An 18,961-nucleotide genomic window follows, 5' to 3' on the forward strand; every position below is an offset into this window, starting at 1 on the left:
GGATATTTATCAGCAGCAGTGGATATATGTTTTTCACCCCAGGAACAGAAAATCGCTGCTATTTGCAGGTTCTTTACATGGGAAAGGATTCTTGCATGGCCCTCTCTGAATGTGTGTGCAAGTAGATTAAGATCAGTAATGCTGCGTGACTGCGGAGACTGCGAATCTGATGTGGGTGCAAATAGGAACCATCTGATTTTCCAAAATTTCTTACTCCATTGGTAAACAGTAGAAGGATGCCAGTTGATTATGTTTTTGAAACAGTTTGCGTACAAACGCCCACAATTTTTTTTGTTTTTCTTTGTCATCGTTCGAGCGCACTGTTGAACTCTCTTGCAGAACCTTTCCAAGCATTTCTGGCTGATTCACCAGTGCTAGCACTTTCTTTGTAGTAAATAGGGATTAGCAACAAGAAGTTATTGCAGCGAACGTATTCCTTACACATCCAAGCATCCCCATCTGTTCTGTTATTAACTTGGAAGCCAAAAGGATCACATTCCATTGATAGAGTCCCAGCCAAAGAGTCAGACTGAGAAGCCTTTTGAACGTGAAACAATTAAAAATGTGCATTGCTTTGCTGTAGCCCTGACAAAGCTATGCTTTTGAGAACTTTAATACCATTTTCCCTTTTGAGCACTCTCATCCACAGGGTAAATCCAATGAATGATCTTCTACTGAAGCTTCAGTTTAGTAATCTCCCATCTGGGAAGTCACAAAGTGGGAGAATTTGGATGAACTTCCAAAATTTTTATTATTTTGTTTATTTATTATTGCATTTATATCCCGCCATTTTTCCTCCAAGGAACCCAAGGCAGCGTACATAATCCTCCTCCTCTCCATTTTATCCTCACAACAACAATCCTGTGAGGTAGGTTGGGCTGAGAGTCTGTGACTGGAAACCCCAGTGGGTTTCCATGGCCAAGTGGGGACTAGAACCCGGATCTCCCGACTCCCAGTCCAACAGTTTAGCCACTACACCACACTGGCTGGTAAGCTCATGATAATTAGGAATTATCATGAGCTTCCCAGACAGTGAATTATGGGGGCTGTAATCTCTTGTACACCCCAAAGCCATTCTATAACACTGACCCACTTCACACGATCATCATGGCTTAAACAAACCATGGTGGCTTGTTTATGCTGCTGTGCAAACCGGGCGTCATTTGCCTAATTACCTGCCCAGGGAATTTGTTGTGTCATATGAACTCGGGCAGCATGGCTTGTTTGAGAAGGAAACAACCCTCAAATAACCCATGTTCTGTTGTTCCCATGGTGATTGTGCGAACCAGGTGAATCCGTCTCTCAAGGAGTTCCATATCTTAACAGGAATAGAAATCAAAGCATTTCAGAAAATCAGAGTGTACGTATGTATGTGTATGAATGGGAGGGTGTATGTGTGAGGATGGTGTGTGTCTGTGTGTGAATACAACATGTATCTTTTATGTGTGAAAGTGTGTGTGAGAGAGTGCATATACGAACACTGGCTCCACTCAACCGCCTGATGTCCCAGGGTCAATTCAGCCTTTGGACTGAAAATGTTTCCACCTCTTAGCTAGAGGCATAGAGATAAAGAACCTTGCCCTTTGTTCTGTCCCGATCCAAAAAGTCAGAGCTGCATGAAAGTATGCCAAACAAAAATTAGAGTCATGGAAACTTTGCTATTTTCCCTTTCTTGGAAACTCTTGGCAGCTTTTTATTCCTCAAAAATGGGCACAGAGTATGTGATCCTTGTGACTTTGCTCTCTCCTAGGAGAAGAAAACGTTGAACGAAAAGAAACGATCTTTAAAAGAAAAGCTGCACCAGATGATGTCAAATGCAGAAGATACTAAAAGGTTTGCAAAAACGGCGCTCGGTTGAAAAAACAAAACAAAATAAAAATCAATAGAATTTAATGGGTTAGGGTGGATCCAGATTTAGTCATACCTAGAGTAGACCCATTGAAATGATTTGGACCTAAGTTAGTCATGATTGATATAAGTCCCACTGATTTCAATGGTTTTAGTCTAAGTATAATGAAATCTGGATGCAATCCTTAAACTTACACAATTTAGCCTCTTAAAAAAAAAAGTTTGTTCTATAACATTTCCAGTAGGGTGTCCAGATGTGATCTGATTTTAATAATACCACCCTCCCAGTAATTAAATAATGCTGCCTGATGCCTCTGGGATGAGCCACTGCCTGTTTCTTAAGTGGATGTCCTTAGGGCTGGTTCACAAATGAATTCCTCCCTCACTGCCCCAGACTATGGAAAGGACATGGATCAGTGGTGGAGCACCTGCTCTGCATGTAGAAGGTCTCAGGTTCAGTCCCCAGCTTCTTCAGGTAACGCTAGGAAAGAATCCTCCCTGAAACTCTGGGGAATTGCTGACGGACAGTGTCAACAATATTGGGCAAGATGGACCAGTGGTCTGACTCAGTAGAAGGCAGCTTCCTGTGTTCCTAATGTAGTAGAATGGAGCAGTGAATTTCCAGTCCAGATACACACTGCCTACATGTGCATCACATCATGTCACAGTGGAAGACACAGTGTGTCTTCCACAAAAGGGAAGGATGGGTTCTGCAGATGGGATGCAGTCTTGTGTTCATAATATATATGCTCAGATCCACATTGGCCCCTGCACTGCATGTAGAGCCGACTTGCTTCTGGCTTGTGTGAGCTTCCTCTTAAATCCATCTTCACATTCGTTCTGGTACAGTGTTGTTGGGACTGTACCAGTTCAGACTCCAAATTGGAGGAATGCAGATAGCACTGAAAACAGAACACGAGCACATCACGGGATTGAATCTTTCTCCCAATTCGTCTAAGGTGGGTTTTTTTAAAGTACAGTAAGCATTTTGGGCCTTAATCAGAGTAGACCTATTAAAATGAATGAGACCTAACTTAGTCATGATTAACCTAAATCCCATTGATTTCAACAGGGCTACACTAAGTGTGATTAAGTTTAGATCCAACCCCAAATATTAGTTTTACAAAAGGGAAACATTTAAACATACATACAATCTGAAGTGGTGCAGTCCACTATATCCCATAATTATTCTGAATGTGTGGGGTGACCAACATTTGATTACCTGGAGACAAGTGAGTGATCAATGGCTACCATAGAATCAGGTTTCTCCTCTGGCTGTGTTTGGACAAGATAATAGTCAATGGTGGGATAATAGTCAACTCCATGGTTGATTATTGAGGGGGTACTCCCCACACAACATGATTTTAAACAACTGTGGTGGAGATTGAGGCCAATGTCAAGTTGACTATTAGTCAAAGGTGTGTTTGATTGATAAATCCCCCACTCTCCACCACCCCCGCCCTGGTCCTCCTGCTGGGATCCCATCAGCTATTGCAAGTTCTGCTGCTTTCGTCACTCTTGCCAGGGGACTCTGTAGTCGCCAGAAATAACCAACTGTGTGCAGCAAAATAGTCAACAGTGCCGACACACGGCACGCTAACCAACGGTTGTTCAAATAATCAACTTTGCACAGCGTTGGTTATTTGCGTTGGTTGTTTTGGCGAAATAACCAACCATGGTGTGAAAAAGTTCCAACAGACAACACAATAACCCACCATTGACTATTTAACCCACCATTGACTATTTAACCCACCATTGGTTAGCGTGTCGTCTGAACCCAGTCAGTGTCTGCTTGATGCTGCTTGAATTACTGTCAAAAGGACAAAAGTGGCAAAGACCGTCAATGGTTGAATGAAGAGCTATTGCAGAATATTCCTTCAGTTAGGCTATGAGAGCAATTGTATAGATTCCACCCCATGGACGATCCCCACTTGAAACACATTTAATTCCTGAATAAACTACTGATGGGCTCCTGTGATTTTCGTTTGTTTGTTGGTATTCCTTGGTGCTGCAATGATAGCTCTTCTGTGCATGTGTTCAATGCCACTTGACTTAAGCTTAATTCCCCCTGCCCCCAAGAATGCTCACACAAACTCTAACCATAAACGGATGCGAAGCTCAATCCTACTTCTTTTATTACTTAGAGAAAATGAACACCTTAGACCGTCCTTCCTCAATCTGGTGCCCTCCAGAGGTGTTCAACTGGAACTCCCACCAGCATGGCCGATAGCCATGTAAGCTGGGAATGATGGGAGTTGCAGTCCAGCACCTATGTTGGAGAGAGCTGCCTTCGGCCCAAGCTAGACATTACAGGGGCGATGGTAACCTCTAATGAAAGAGCAGACATGTCATGACATCACACTCAGCATGTCCCACAATTCCCCTTGGAAGCTGAAGTGGGGCAGGGAACTGCTGAGGATGGCAAGGTTGCATCATGCATCCGGATGCTGCCGAGCAGACTTGGGTCTTTGGCGGCCTCAGAAACGCCTTGCTTGCGCTTCAGTGATTGCCAAATAGGAATCGCACCATTTGAGGTGTTTTCACAAGCCTGCTTCCCTACATCAAAGTTTCAGTGCGCCAGGGGGACTCAAACAGCATCAGACAATCCGTGCTCTTGGACAGGTCCTGCTGCTTTGCCTACTCATTCCCCCCAAAACTCCGCAGCATCGTTGCTGCGAAGCAGCATCAATAGCATTATATGGCAGGAGGTGTCACGATACAGGCTCTGAACACCAGACCCGGCCGCAGCTACTCCCTGCTCAAGCCAAGCACCACTATGTGGAGAAAGGGGTTTAAAATGGAGAATGGATTTTAATATATATAATAATGCGCTGTGAGTTATATCTGCTGAGGTGAATGATTGTCAGAGTGGGTGTTATATGTGTAAACTTAAGATGATAAATGCCAAACAGACACGTGGGACTTTTGTGGTAGTTTAAAAACAAGACAATCAAAATTTATTTTTAAAAGTTCATAAGCTTTGTTTCAAATAACAACATTTAAAAACCTTTTTGAAACCTTTCATACAGTCCGGTCACTCATTCACATTCGCGCTTTCCTTTTTCTCACACAATCACTCTTGAACTTTCTTTATTCTCAGTATTGATTAATATACATCCACTACGTGCACACCACACAGATACCACTCACTACACTGACTCTTAGATTTCCCAGAACTTAAGTACCATAAACACAGAGAGCACTACAGACTCTAAGAGTACCTAACAAGTCTCCCTGAAAAGCTTTTTCAAACCCCTCAGTCATTCCCTTATATATCACTCCTCCCCCCTCCCAAGACATTCTAACTCCGCCCACTCAGGCCAACATTCTAAAAACCACAGACTTACAAACTGCAGACATACATTTGGAATTGACTTGTGGGGTGTAACTCCACAGGAGGGAGTGTGGGCAAAATCACAGCACCATTGTCAGACGGCGGTAACGGGCAGCAATTTCGAGGAACCGAACACCATGAAACTCTTCCCCTCTCGGGTAACTCTGTACAACAAGTCCCACACTTGGAAACCCTGTAGCAGCACATATGCTGCTACAGTTCATTGAATTTATTGCGTTATTAATCATAACTGCCCTTACTTTTGTTCCCCAGACTTTAATATCGCCACAGAGGCCATTACTAGGCTGCCCTGCGTTCCTACACCTACCCTGCACTGGGATCCGCCCCTAACTACGCCCACTCCCTTAATCTGAACTGAAGCCACCGCTGACAGACAACCGTGGTGACATCGGAGCAACGTAAAAAAGTTGCAGTGAAACGAAACATCGAAAAAGCGCAGTTTTGTGGGGAATATCACGTTGTGGCTGCAAGTTGGCAGCTGCGTCATAGAAACAATGGGTCGCAAATGCACAGTCGCGACGGGGAATATAGACAAGCCCCCCCCCCCGGCTCATGGTCCCTGTAGCTAATAAAATGGGGGCCATCGTCCCTGACGTTCTTGCAGATTGTTTTGTCCCAGTTATAATGTGGCTTTCCAGCCTGTACTGCTTCTCCAGTGTATCAATATTCTCACATTTCATTCTTGTCTCTACCAGCTGTGTAACGGTTCAGACAGAGATCTCCAGACTTCAGGAACAAATTAGCCACTTGGATCACGTCATCCATTCCCAGCATCAAAACTTACGCGGTCTGATTCACCAGGTTAGAGTTCTTTAATCCTATATACAAATAGCAAAGCAAAGCTTATGCAGCCAAAATAGCGCCATCCAACCCCCAGTGGGAGGAATCAGCAAGCTTGAGCAGAAGCACACAAAAAATGTTAAGGGGAAAAAATCCTGGGGAGAGGAAAATCCCCCCCAAACATCCCTTTAAGGCTGGAATATGCTCAGTGTCCATGGAATGGTGACCATTTGAGGATCTGGGGAGAAAAACAAAACAAAGCAAAACAGGGTGATGGGGAATGGAATGGAGCATCTAAGAAAAGGACATGGGTGGCTGGAACCCAGAACAGGAACACTGCAGACGGCAACATTTTGTTGCATGTTTCATTTATTTGATTGATTAAAGAATGACACTTATTCCTGGAGGGTTTTATGTGAATTCTTCCTATTTGCTTGGGAAAGACTTACCAAAAGCACTTCATTCTATTTATTTTTTAAAAAATGTTTGGCACATGAGCAGTTCAACCCGTGCGGTGCAGTCCTGAGCATTTAATCCTTAGAAGTAAGCTTCACTGTGTTTAATGAGGTTGCATAAGACTGTTGTAGCCCATCATCATGAACCAAGAGCATGTCTACACCTTAAGGGTGTAGAGGGAGGGAGGGGGGAGGATCGCAGACTTACCTGCTTCCACAATCCTCCCCCAGCGTCTTGATGGCCGTGCGACGTCCCGGAAGGAAAGAGGGACATCGTGGCCGCCATTTTCTTTTCAAACTTGGGAGAAGAGTGCAATTGCGCTCCTCTGCAACAGTGAGTAAAAAACCAAAAACAAACGCTAACCCCACTCCCCACCCCCCACCTCGATGGGCACAGACTACCCCCACACAGCTCCGTGCCCATTTTAAGAGCCCCGTTACTCACGGGAAGGAAGGAACGAGCCAGGAGCAGCAGCCTCATGGCCCGCATTCCTCGGGATGGTCCCAGCACTGCAGAAAAATTGGGTTTTCCTCAGTTCCCGATATCCCGGGGGAAGTCCATGGTTTTCCCGGGATGCCCCCGGGATCCCCTGTGCGTCATTTGGACACACAGGGACAATCTTTATTTATTTATTTATTTAAGGATTTTTATGCCGCCATTCAGCCAAAAAAGGCTCTCACGACGGCTTACAAAGGTATTTCTTGACAGTCCCTGCCCACAGGCTTACAATCTAAAAGACATGACACAAAAGGAAAGGGGATTGGGAGGGAGGAGGAGGAGGGGGAAAAGGAAAGCAAATTCAGGCACTACAATCTTAGTTGGAAAGTTCAGCAGTTACAGGTGACAGCAGGAGGGAGGGGGCTCTCAGCTGGAGCTGGACCCAGGCACGGTGGAGAGGTGCCTGGCTGCTGTTTCCTCCCTCACTGGTGGCCTCTCCAGAAATAGTTGGTAGCAGGAGGGAGGGGGCTCTCAGCTGGAGCTGGACCCAGGCACGGTGGAGAGGTGCCTGGCTGCTGCTTCCTCCCTCACTGGTGGCCTCTGCAGAGACAGTTGGTAGCAGGAGGGATGGGGCTCTCAGCTGGAACTGGACCCAGGCACGGTGGAGAGGTGCCTGGCTGCTCCTTCCTCCCTCACTGGTGGCCTCTGCAGAGACAGTTGGCAGCAGGAGGGAGGGGGCTCTCAGCTGGAGCAGGACCCAGGCACGGTGGAGAGGTGCCTGGCTGCTGCTTCCTCCCTCACTGGTGGCCTCTGCAGAGACAGTTGATCTTGGGATGACACCGGGATATAGGCATGGTGTAGACATGCCTCCAATTTAGAACTTCTTTTTCAGGCTTTGGGGGGAAATTGTTCACTCTCACTACTTATTTGGGTTATATTAGATCTACTATTGTGCTGTGTATAATATTTAGGGGTGTGCACGGACCCCCGATCCGCCCCGCTGGCCGATCCGAAAATTTCGGATCAGGCCTGCTCCGCCCCGCGCTGCTCCGCCCATAGACCACTCCTCTTCGCCACAGAGCTCCGGCTCCGAATTGGAGCTCCGCAGTGGAGGGGAGTGGCGCCAGGTAAGGCCCCCCTCCCTCCTCTCCCTTACCTGCAGAGCCCGGTAAGGGACCAAGGGGGAGGGGGGCCTTACCTGCATCTGTCCGCGGTCCCTCGGCTTCTTCAATTGAGCCCGTGGCTCAACCAGGAAGTCTGGGCCGCAAGTGCGGCCTAGACTTCCTGGTTGAGCCGCAGGCTCAATTGAAGAAGCAGAGGGACCGCGGACGGACTCAGGTAAGGGAGAGGAGGGAGGGGGGGTTACCAGGCCCTGCCGCTGTCGCTGCATGGGCGACAGTGACAGCGGCAGGGCCCGGTAAACCCCACTTACCTTTCTTGCGGAGCTCCGGATCGAGGCGAAGGATCCGCCTTCACTTCGATCCTCTTCGCAACTCTCCGCCGGCCACCCAATCCTCTTCGCCTCCACTTTAAGGGGAGGCGAACCACCCCGCTCCGCTTCTAATTCGCCAGTCCGATTAGAAGCGGAGCACATCCCTAATAATATTGTGCAGTTGTTTACGGGAGTTTGGCAAGAAAGATGGCGGCAAAATGAGCGGCGGAACAAAAGGGAGAGAAGTTAGCAATAACAAGGCCGCCAAGGGAAGAAATACAGATTCAAGGAACAGAGACAAAAATGACAAAACAAAGAACTTGTCAGGCATATAAGGTACCACACTTCTAGCAGGATCAATATATATGGCCAATTCAACAATATGTTATTAATTATTATTATATTTATTTATATCCCGCCTTTTTCCCAGTAGTGGGACTCAAGGCAGTTTACAAGATTAAAACACATAAATATAAATTTACAAAAGTTAAAATAGAATTAAACCTGCAGTAAAATTAAAAACATGCAGTTGTTGTATTAAAAAACAGCAACAGATTAAAAGGGAGGGGGATCCAATACATCAACACAGGTCCGGAGTAGTTCCAAAAGCCTGCTGAAACAAAAAGGGTGCCTCCGAAAGTGTAGCACAGAGACAGACAGCCTAGCCTCCCTGGGAAGGGAAGTCCAGAGCCTTGGAGCAACTACTTACCCAAAAAACCCCAAAGTATCCTTAAATAACTCGAATTGTATCATTTGAGTTATTTAAAAATATTTTTGCTAAGTATATTGTTGAATTGGCTATAAATGATTAACCCTGATAGTAGGGGCACACCTGCTGAAACCTTCCCTTGTGTGAGTCTCTGCTTTGCAAAGTGTATCAGCACACCGCCATCTTGGGTATATGATTGTACGTTCAACTTAGTTAGCAAGCCACAGACAACATGATATTTTCAGATTTGCACAGGGAGAGAAGCCCATTTTTTCTTTCTCATAGCAAAATCAACTCCGTGTGTTATCTATCTATCTATCTATCTATCTATTTTAATTTTAATAGTTGCTTCCCTTTGAATTGAAGCAGCTTCTCAGAGCGGTTTATGGCACCATTTAAAACCCATTACATTTTTTTTTTTTAAAAAATGATGCAAGTTAAAAGCACCACAAGTAGCATTTGGTCATTTCTCGTCTGGATTATTGCAATTTTCTCCTGACTGGCCTTCCTTCTCCTCACGTTGGTTCGTTGGTTTCTATTCATAGCTTTGCTGCTAAGATCATCTTCTTGGCTCATCGCTTTGATCATGTCACTCCACTCCTGAAATCCCTTCATTGGCTTCCAATTCACCTCAGAATCCAATGTAAGCTTCTCCTGCTGACTATCAAAGTTTGTCACAGTCTAGCTCCTTCTATCTTTCTTCTCTTATCTCATATTATTGCCCTGTTTGTGGGCTTCACTCGTTGAATGTTATATTTCTTGCCCACCCAAGGGTTTCTACTTCTCTTGCTCAGCTTCGTCCATTTTCTCTCGCTGCCCCCATGCCTCTTCCAGAGCATTTGCGGACCACAAGTTCAATTACGGTCTTTAAAGCGCAACTGAAAACTTTTTCTTTTTTCTCAAAGCTTTTAGAACTTCAGTTTGATCGTACTGTTTTATAATGTTGTTGGTTTTATTGACCCCTGTGCCTGTTTGGTGCATTCCCTACCCTTTCTTGTTGTTTTATTGTGATTTTATCAGCATGTAAGCCTATGTGGCAGGGCGTTGCGGTTTTATTATTTTACCATGTATGGCATTGTGTGCATTGATGGCGCAATAATAATAATACTTAATAGCATGAGCAGCATAGAGCTGAATTTAAAATCATCACATCTAAAAGACCTGGGAAAATAAAAAAAGAATTTCATGGAGCTCTGAAAAGATATCAGACTTGGCACAAGGGGCGGTTCTCTGAGGAAAGAAGTCTAAAAATAAAGGGTGAGTAGATGAGCGGAACCATCTGGAGTTGACACCTGAAGGTTCTCTGAGGCAGATGTCTATGGCCATGGTGGCTGGGGATGATAGAAGATGTAGTCCAACACTGTTATCTTTTCGGCGCCAGGTCAATACTTTTCTCTTCTCCCAGGCATTTAACAGCATCTGCTGAGTTTTTTAACTGACCCCAGAATAGTTGCTTTAAACAGATTTTGTCTGTTTTTGTTTCTGTTTTATGCTTTTTATGGTTTTAAATTGTATATTTGTTTTTAATGTTCACTGTTTTAAACTTTTGTAAACTACCCAGAGAGCTACAGTTGTTGTTAATTACATATAAATGTAATTAACAACAACAACAACATCAGGATAGTACCAGGTTGGTGAAGATTGCCTTAAGGTACCATAAAGTATGTGGGTCCTAAACCTTATGAATATACCACTTTATTATGCCTCTGCCAGAACCAAAATCTGCCATAAGGCTTATGCGAAATGAGAAACCTATGGTGCAGTCCTATTGGTTGTGCCCTCGCTGCTCAGGAGCCTACGAACTCAGAGGCATCCAAGATTCCTGTGCTCTGTGGTCCTCCATCTCTGGTGATTTTTGCTAGACAGGCTCTTCAGCCTGTCTAGTGAGGTCACTTCAGAGGTAGAGGGAAATGGCTGGAGGAGGCTCAGGATATCTCGTATCCTGGCCTCCTCCTTCGCGGTTGCTTTTCTAACCTCAGAGGGAAGACAGCGCAGTTCTTTCTACACTGGCTGTCAGGCGGCGGGAGCAGGGGGGAGGTCAGATCTCCAACTCTTCCTTCCAAGGTCGGAGCGCTGACCTTGGGAGGTTTTTTCCCCCAAGCACTCCTGTGGTTCCTGGTGTTCTCTCCAAGGGACGATAGGATTATCCGGCTAGGGTAAGTAGAACTGCTGTGAAAGCCTGAATTGACTGGTTTGGCTGGGCACCATTCTTGAGAGGTCAGCTTTATTGAATAGACACGCAAAAAGGAAAAAAGGACGCAACCCAATCTGTAGTAGCTATTCTGAGAAAGGGAAAACGGTGGTACACCTATATAAGAGAAGAAAAGAATTTAGTGTGGAAAAGGGGCCAGACAAAATGACCTGCGAAAAATTATAATGTTGTGGTTGTCAAGTGAAGAGAGAGCCTAGGAAAGGTCTTTTATGTAGCGACTAGCTAAAGATGCTTCCTAAGTCAGCACTGATTACTAGAAAGGGCTTGCTTAGATGGGGACGGATGGCTTTTGATGGCTGGTGGCTACTAGAATGAACCCTATCTGCTCAGGGAAGGTCTGGAGATAAACCTTTTGGCAGCTTGAATTTAGTCAGTGAAATTATTATTATTATTATTATTATTATTATTATTATTATTATTTATTTATTTATATAGCACCATCAATGTACATGGTGCTGTACAGAGTAAAACAGTAAATAGCAAGACTCTGCCGCATAGGCTTACAATCTAATAAAATCATAGTAAAACAATAAGGAGGGGAAGAGAATGCAAACAGGCACAGGGTAGGGTAAGCAGGCACAGGGTAGGGTAAACTAACAGTATAAAGTCTGCACAACATCTGACTTCTGCAGAAATCTGACTTCTGCAGCCAGCTGACAGGAGAGGAGTGGTTTGCTCCGGGGAAAACTGATGCCACACCATCTTTGTGGCATCACAAAGCACCATCTTGCTTCCCATCATTCAAAACAACACACGTCCCCTGCTGCTCTCCTTACAATAACACCGAGAATCTAAAACTCTACCACGAGAGCTGTCTTCCACTCAGGGCACTGATAAGCCGTGAAACAGTCTCCTAATTTCATGGATGTGGCTTCACAAAACTGCATCTAGCAAATTTGTGTTACTAATTTTATTTCTCCAAATGGCTTTTAGATTGAAGAACTGAATAACGATCTAAAACATCAAGATGAAAGAATAGAAATCCTAAAAGAAAAGATCGAGATGCTGCAGGCAAAGGTAAAGGGACTGTCTAGAGAAAGTGCGCTGGTCAGGGCCGCCCCATGGCTGGAGAGGCCATAGGATTCCTCATATCCCACCTTCTCCCCTCCCCCTGGATCACAACCTTTCCCATCCTTCCGAGGCCGCATTTACAATCTTGGGAAGCAGCCGGCTTGGTTCTTTCTGCCGTACCTACGAGGGGCAGTGAGGAGGGATTGGGTCCAGCCACTTCTGCAGACGTGCCCCAAGAAGACATCGGAACTGATTCTGAGTCAGATGGGGAGGGGCAAAGCCTTGTAGAGGCACCAAGGTCCTCCTTGCAGGACCAGGAGGCCCGTGAGAAGGACAGTTACAGACAGGAAGAAGCCCAGCCATCAGCTAAGTGTTCGGAGGGCAGTCAGGTTGGGCGCTCTGAATCTGTGGGAATGCAGAGACTCCTAACAAAGAGGAGACAGTAGGAATCGGAGACCCAAGAGTCAGGCATCAGGGAAAGAGGGAGGAGCAATACAGGGTCACGAGGTGTTCTAACAGGCTTGCAGCCAGGTAGGTGACCCAATGGAAAGATTCATCTTGAGAGCAGGACTTGGTAGGCCGGGGCCAGGTTGGGAAGTGGAGCTTGTAGTAGTGAGGGGATGTTTCATAGCAACTCTCTTTCATAGGATGTTTTTTAGTTTAGGATGTTTTTTAGGATGTTTTAATTGAGAATTATGTATTTGATCGTTTATTGTTGTTCCCCGCCTCGATCAAAATGGAGAGGCGGGCAATAAATTATTATTATTATTATTATTATTATTGTTGTTGTTGTTGTTGTTGTTGTTGTTGTTGTTGTTGTTGTTGTTGTGCCTTAACCCAGGTGATTACTTGAAGTCCACATGATCCTATATTACGCAGAGTCTCTTAGAAAAGCTTGTCTTCAATGGATGTGTGAGGGTACTGTCTGTAGCCTGAGGTGATGCCTGTTTGCTTGTAGTTTGCATAATAAAAGTATTTGACTGCAAAGAAAGCCAGGGGCCTGGTGTCTGGCAGGATCAGATTCTGGAGTCTATGGGATACTCTCCCAGGACCATAGGATTCTTCTCTATAAGACCCCATTGTTGAAATGTACATTTTCTAAATTCAGCATTTGTCCTTGTAACACTACACAAAGGGCAGCTCTGTTTATCCAAGCTTTTCATTTATGTGAAAACGTTCAGTATCCTATGAGCCATTTGGATAAATGAGGCTGGTGAGCACATCTGCCTGTCTTCCATTATTAATTGGTGCTGAAATGAAACAAACTTACACAGTTTTTTCCTACACTTCTAGAACAAAGAACTGAAGTACAAAGTGGAATTCTACTCTGGCCAGTCAAAAACAAAGTCTTCCAAAGCTGTTTCAGCAAAGTAAGATTTATCTTCTTCTATATTTTGTGGTGATCCAGCAACTTACATGTTAAGAATTGTTGATATATATCCTTTGGTATGCGGACATTTCAATTCCTCTACCCCCTCTCTCCACTGCCAAAGAACTCTGAGCCAGCACTGCCAGAGGACCCAAGTTAGGGTGACCATGTGTCCTCTTTTACAGAGGGCAGTCTTCTGTTTGAAGGTGTCCTCTCTTAGAAGGACTGTCCTGTTCACTTCCAGTTTAAAGATAATGAACCTGTCCACATTTAGCACCTGGACAGAAGGCTGAACAGGCAGACACACAGCACAGCTGATCACAGTCTCCCACACACTGGTGAGATGCACTCTATTTGTATTAAAATTATAATAATTATTTGTAAATTTGCATCTATACGTGTAAATCAGCACATGCTTAATTTATGCAAATCACTGTCCCCTTTTGTCTTCCTTTTTTGATGATGCATGTCAAGAGAGGGGTGGATTCCTGCATTGAGCAGGGGGTTGGACTCGATGGCCTTTTAGGCCCCTTCCAACTCTACTATTCTATGATTCTATGAGAGGAAGGGGGTGCGCCCTGACTCCCGGCAGTGTAGGCAGGGGCAAAAAGTGGACTAATAGTCAACTCAATGTGGACTAATAGTCAACTCAATGCTGATCCTAATCCACACCACGGTTGATTATTATCATGTTGTGTGATGAGTATCCCCTAGATAAACAGCTGTCGAGTTGATTATTACCCCGCCGTTGACTATCGTGTTGTCTGAACACAGACATCTTCTCCTATGCCATTAAGAGACCGTGGAGCACACTGTCATTTTTCTTGGCCTTTGCCAGCAAACAGAGGAACCCTTTTCCACAAATGCCACTTGAGTGAGAGAGACTCGCCCAAATGAAGCACACGTGAAATGGCCTACAAGCTGCTGTTAACATCCCTGATCCCTGCCTTCATTTCAAAGGGACAGCTTAAAATGGAGACAGCAAATATGTTCCCCAGGCCCACCAGGCGGATGGCTATTGCATGCCAAATTCATCACAGCCTTTTGGCTCGGGTGGTGGGTTTTCAGTGTGGGCCCCCTCTGCTGAAGGAGATGCCAGTCTTATGATACGTTGCTAGTTAATCTGGAGGTCCACCACCTGTCCTTCTGTCTGTGGGAGTCTGTTACAGACCAGCCACTTAACTTTTCTCATAGTTATTAATAAGCAGCCCATCTGCTACTGAATAGTTCTGCTTTCTGGTATGGAGAGAGAGAGAGAGATTGGATTTCAGGAAGGTTACTGTGCAGAGAGGATAACTGAGTTGTTCAGGAACGCTTGGTTGAAATCTAGCTGTCTAAACTACAGATTCTAAATACAAGTCGGCTGATTAAAAACTGCCTTAAATCATCTAGCTTAATTCTTTGCTGCTGCTGCATATCCGCAGCCCGAGGCGGAAGCCGCTTCACTGTACCTAAGTTTAGGTCTAGCCTATCATTGAATACATGTGTAGGAGCTCCATGTATGCATTTCAGCACATCTAGGGCTTTGCCACCAGCTTGAGGCTAGCTTCTCTCCTTGGGTTGGATCCAATCTTAGTCGTGCCTAGAGTAGACCAGCCTTCCCTAACATGGTAGCTACCAGGAAATGCTGGCAATTAAACCAGGGACGTCCTGCATGCAAAGTATGTGAACATGGAAGCCAAGGGGAAATTCTTCCATGGGTGGATCTTCAGTGCAGCCACCATTAGAACTGGAGAACTGCTTAGGGTTGAAATAGACATTTGTCAATGCCTTTGGGATAATATCTAGTGGGGTACAACACAGCGCAGTGATGTTGAGACATACAGCTTGGAATCTCTTCTGACATGGAGCTAGACTTTTTTTTTAATGTAAGGATCAACAACTATGCTGGATCTCCTGGAATGTGCTGCCGTGGTACAGAGACTGACCACATGATGGGGCCAAAGCACATGATAAGTGGCTCGCACGTTTCGTGGTGCTACTACCATATGGAAACATTTCCTCCAGTTGGTTATTGTCATGTTTGAATTAACCCTCAGAACCAGGCTGCAAGGGATGTGCGAGCTTTATATTCCATGACTGAGCATATTCCTCACTCTGGGCTAATTCAGACATTATGCCAAACCGTAGTTTGCCTAGATTGTTTTTTTGGGAGGACTTGCCTTTGCTATGTAAACTGTAGCTATTAAGGGTAAAGGGGGAGGGCTTGCTGGAAAAACCTTTGCTCAGTTACTGGTCCACAAAAGCTCCCAGGCTGCTGTTGCTGAAGATATAGTCCTGCCACAGGAAGCAGGAGGGTGGAAGAGGCAGAGAGCGCAGATGTTTTGCCTAGATAGTCTTTCCTGGTGGACTCGTCATTGCCAGGTAAGCTGCAACTCCTAAAATGAGGTAGGAAAGGGTCTCCTTGAGTATAAGGAGGGCTTGTTGGAATTTTTTTTCCTTTGTTTTGTCATTGGCCCTGTTCAGAAGACACCTTAAACCAGTGGTTCTCAACTTTCCTAATGCCGTGACCCTTTAATACAGTTCCTCATGTTGTGGTGACCCCCAACCATAAAATTATTTTCGTTCTTCTCTACACGATCCATTGTCATGGGATGGTTTGCTAATGAAAATAATACATAACAATAGCTTTAATAATACAAAAGATGATACATGACATAGTTCAGTCAATACAGTTTCCTAAACCATCGGAAATATGTGTTTTCCGATGGTCTTAGGCGACCCCTGTGAAAGGGTCATTCGACCCCCAAAGGGGTCCCGACCCACAGGTTGAGAACCGCTGCCTTAAACCATGGTTCTAACCACGGTGAATAAGGCTATTTGCCTTAGTCACCATGGTTAAAGCCGTGGTTTAAGGTGTCTTCTGAACACAACCCGGCTTTCTGGCTTAACCACCATGGCTAAAGCTGTGGTTTAAGGTGCCTTCTGAACACCTACTGGTATTCTCAGGAGACGTAGCCCATTTGACATTATGTCCCTTCCTCTCACAAGGGGGGGGGGGGCAAAAATGATGACGTCAGACATCATGGTAATAAAACTCTCTCCATTGAACGCAGAGCACTCAGAGCGTAGAGACTTTGCAGGGAGACCTTGAAATTGGTGGTTAGCCTGCAAGGGATATACTGCCTGACGTGGTGGACAGATGTCCATTGGCTTTAGAGGGGAGAGATATCATCTCACCTTCTGACATTGAAGCTGCATGCAAGATGCCACTCTTGGTACCAAAGAAGCTATTAATGTTATTGCCAATCTCAGTACCAAGAGTTCCAGCCTTGGTACCGAAGAAGCCAGTTATGTTATTGCCACTCTTGATATCAAGAGTTCCAGCCTTGGTACCGAAGAAGCTAGTTAAGTTATTGCCACTCTTGGTATCAAGGGTTCCAGCCTTGGTACCGAAGAAGCCAGTTATGTTACTGTCAGTAGAAAATACTGAGCTAGATGATCCAATGGTCTGACTCTATATAAAATTGGAGCACCTTGGAGAGCTCCTTTAGAGTTCTGACTGGTTCTGACGGAAACCCGGAGTGGATCCACTGCCCCACTGACCTTAGAGTCACCAGCCTCCACTGCTACCCTCCATTCTCTTGCATATGTATAAAAGTTCCTCAAAGCTATCAGGGAATTCTACAGGCTGATGTGTTCAAATCCGGATGCCTCACCTCCGAACAGGGTGAGTGAGAACTTGGGGAGTGGCATTTTTCCTACTCCCAACCCCAATCAACTAAAATTATTAGTGGGAGAAATAATCTCCTTAGTTGTTGAGCACTCTTTAGTTTGGGTGGGAAAAACATGTGGCAGAGGTTTATAAAACCAGAGCAGACAAACGCTTCACTCTGCAAGTAAAAAAACACCTGTGGCTGAATGAAACTGATAGCAATCAAGCTTAATATATGTAAAAGAAAATATAGCTTCACATTTAACTTATTGCTATGGGATGCAACCTGCCAATGACACAAATTTATTTATTTTTGCATTTATATCCTGCCTTTTTTCCTCCAAGGAACCCAAGGCGGTGTACATAATCCTCCTCCTCCTCCTCACAACAACAACCCTGTGAGGTGGGTAGGGCTGAGAGTCTGTGACTGGCCCAAAGTCACCCAGTGGGTTTCCATGGCTGAGTGGGGACTAGAACCCGGATCTCCCGGCTCCCAGTCTGACATTTTAGCCACTACACTACACTGGCTGTCACACACCACACTGATTCATTTATGGATTAAAGAAATATATGGCAATAGTTCTAATATATATATATATATATATATATATATATATATATATATATATATCAATCATTACAAGATGTTGAAGGCTTCTCCCAAGGGATAGATATTGCCATTTTATTTTCCTAGTAAATCTCTGCTCTACCAACAACTAGACATTATTGACAGGCAGTCTGTTGAATTAGATGGGCCACTGATCTAACATGGGCAAATATCCAATGGTGTCCGGCCATTAGTACTATTTATATTGTGCTAGCGGAAACCAACACTTGCATAATGTCAATAGTGCTTGCTCATATGACGGCTTTCCTGGGAAACCCATTGCGCTAGCAAGCACAATTGACATTGCACAAGCATTGGTTTCTGCTAGCGCCATGTAAATAATGCTAGCAGCTGGACACCACTGGATCCTTCTCATGATACAGTGGTTCTTAGGAGCTTTCAGATAAGTTCTTCTCACAGACTCATTTCCTAGTGCTGGCACAAGATCAGTTTGAACATGCTAAATTGTCTGTTTCCCCCCACCCCACCCCAGACATAGCTTTGCTCATTTGTAATCTTCTTGTTTTCCTAGGATGGCGCAAGCCTTGCCATACGCCATACTGCGCAAGTGAAGCACTGCTACGCAGCGGGACCTTTTTTTCAGATCTGCCACAAGGATCACATTTTTGTTGATGTCTTTTCAAGGATAACTCTTCTATGCAATTCTGTTGGGAAACACTCTGCATAGGAAAATCTCCCACTCTGTTTGTGCTTCTGGGCTCTCGGTAGCACAGATGGGATCCTGGAATGGTCTTCCAATGGAAGAGGCAAAATCAGATGTGGGGGAAGACATGCAGGTGGCTGGAATGTGGGGAGGAAGGCCTTCCTCCTTGTTATTTATTTATAGATCCTTTACCTTCGCATAGCAGCTATTCCCACAAGTGATGGACATGCACTGCCTTCAGGACTGAGTCATCCATACAGAACTGATTTCAGCCAGCAAATTCTGTGTGCCCATCCGTCTACACTGAAGAATATACAGTGAAATGGAAACAGAGCCCAAAGAGCTATCTCAAAAGATGTGATACGCAAATGGAAGCTGCAACAGACTGAGCCTAGGGCTGCATAGAACAGCCTTAAATCCATTTA

At 44.9% G+C, this 18,961-nt stretch overlaps 1 protein-coding gene across 1 annotated transcript in view; it reads left to right on the top strand.

The window, feature by feature from the left end:
* The window catches only part of CCDC68 (coiled-coil domain containing 68), a 34,876-nt gene extending 16,382 nt beyond the window's left edge, over positions 1-18,494 (top strand). Inside the window, exons 7-11 of the mRNA XM_063128694.1 lie at positions 1,751-1,833; positions 5,899-6,004; positions 12,164-12,247; positions 13,535-13,611; positions 18,405-18,494. Of these exons, the coding sequence (XP_062984764.1) occupies positions 1,751-1,833; positions 5,899-6,004; positions 12,164-12,247; positions 13,535-13,611; positions 18,405-18,444 (390 nt within the window). The 3' untranslated portion in view covers positions 18,445-18,494. The remainder of the gene's footprint in view (positions 1-1,750; positions 1,834-5,898; positions 6,005-12,163; positions 12,248-13,534; positions 13,612-18,404) is intronic.
* Positions 18,495-18,961: the final 467 nt, after the last annotated feature.

This window comes from Elgaria multicarinata, chromosome 6 (assembly GCF_023053635.1).
Source record: "Elgaria multicarinata webbii isolate HBS135686 ecotype San Diego chromosome 6, rElgMul1.1.pri, whole genome shotgun sequence".
Lineage (NCBI taxonomy): Eukaryota > Metazoa > Chordata > Lepidosauria > Squamata > Anguidae > Elgaria > Elgaria multicarinata.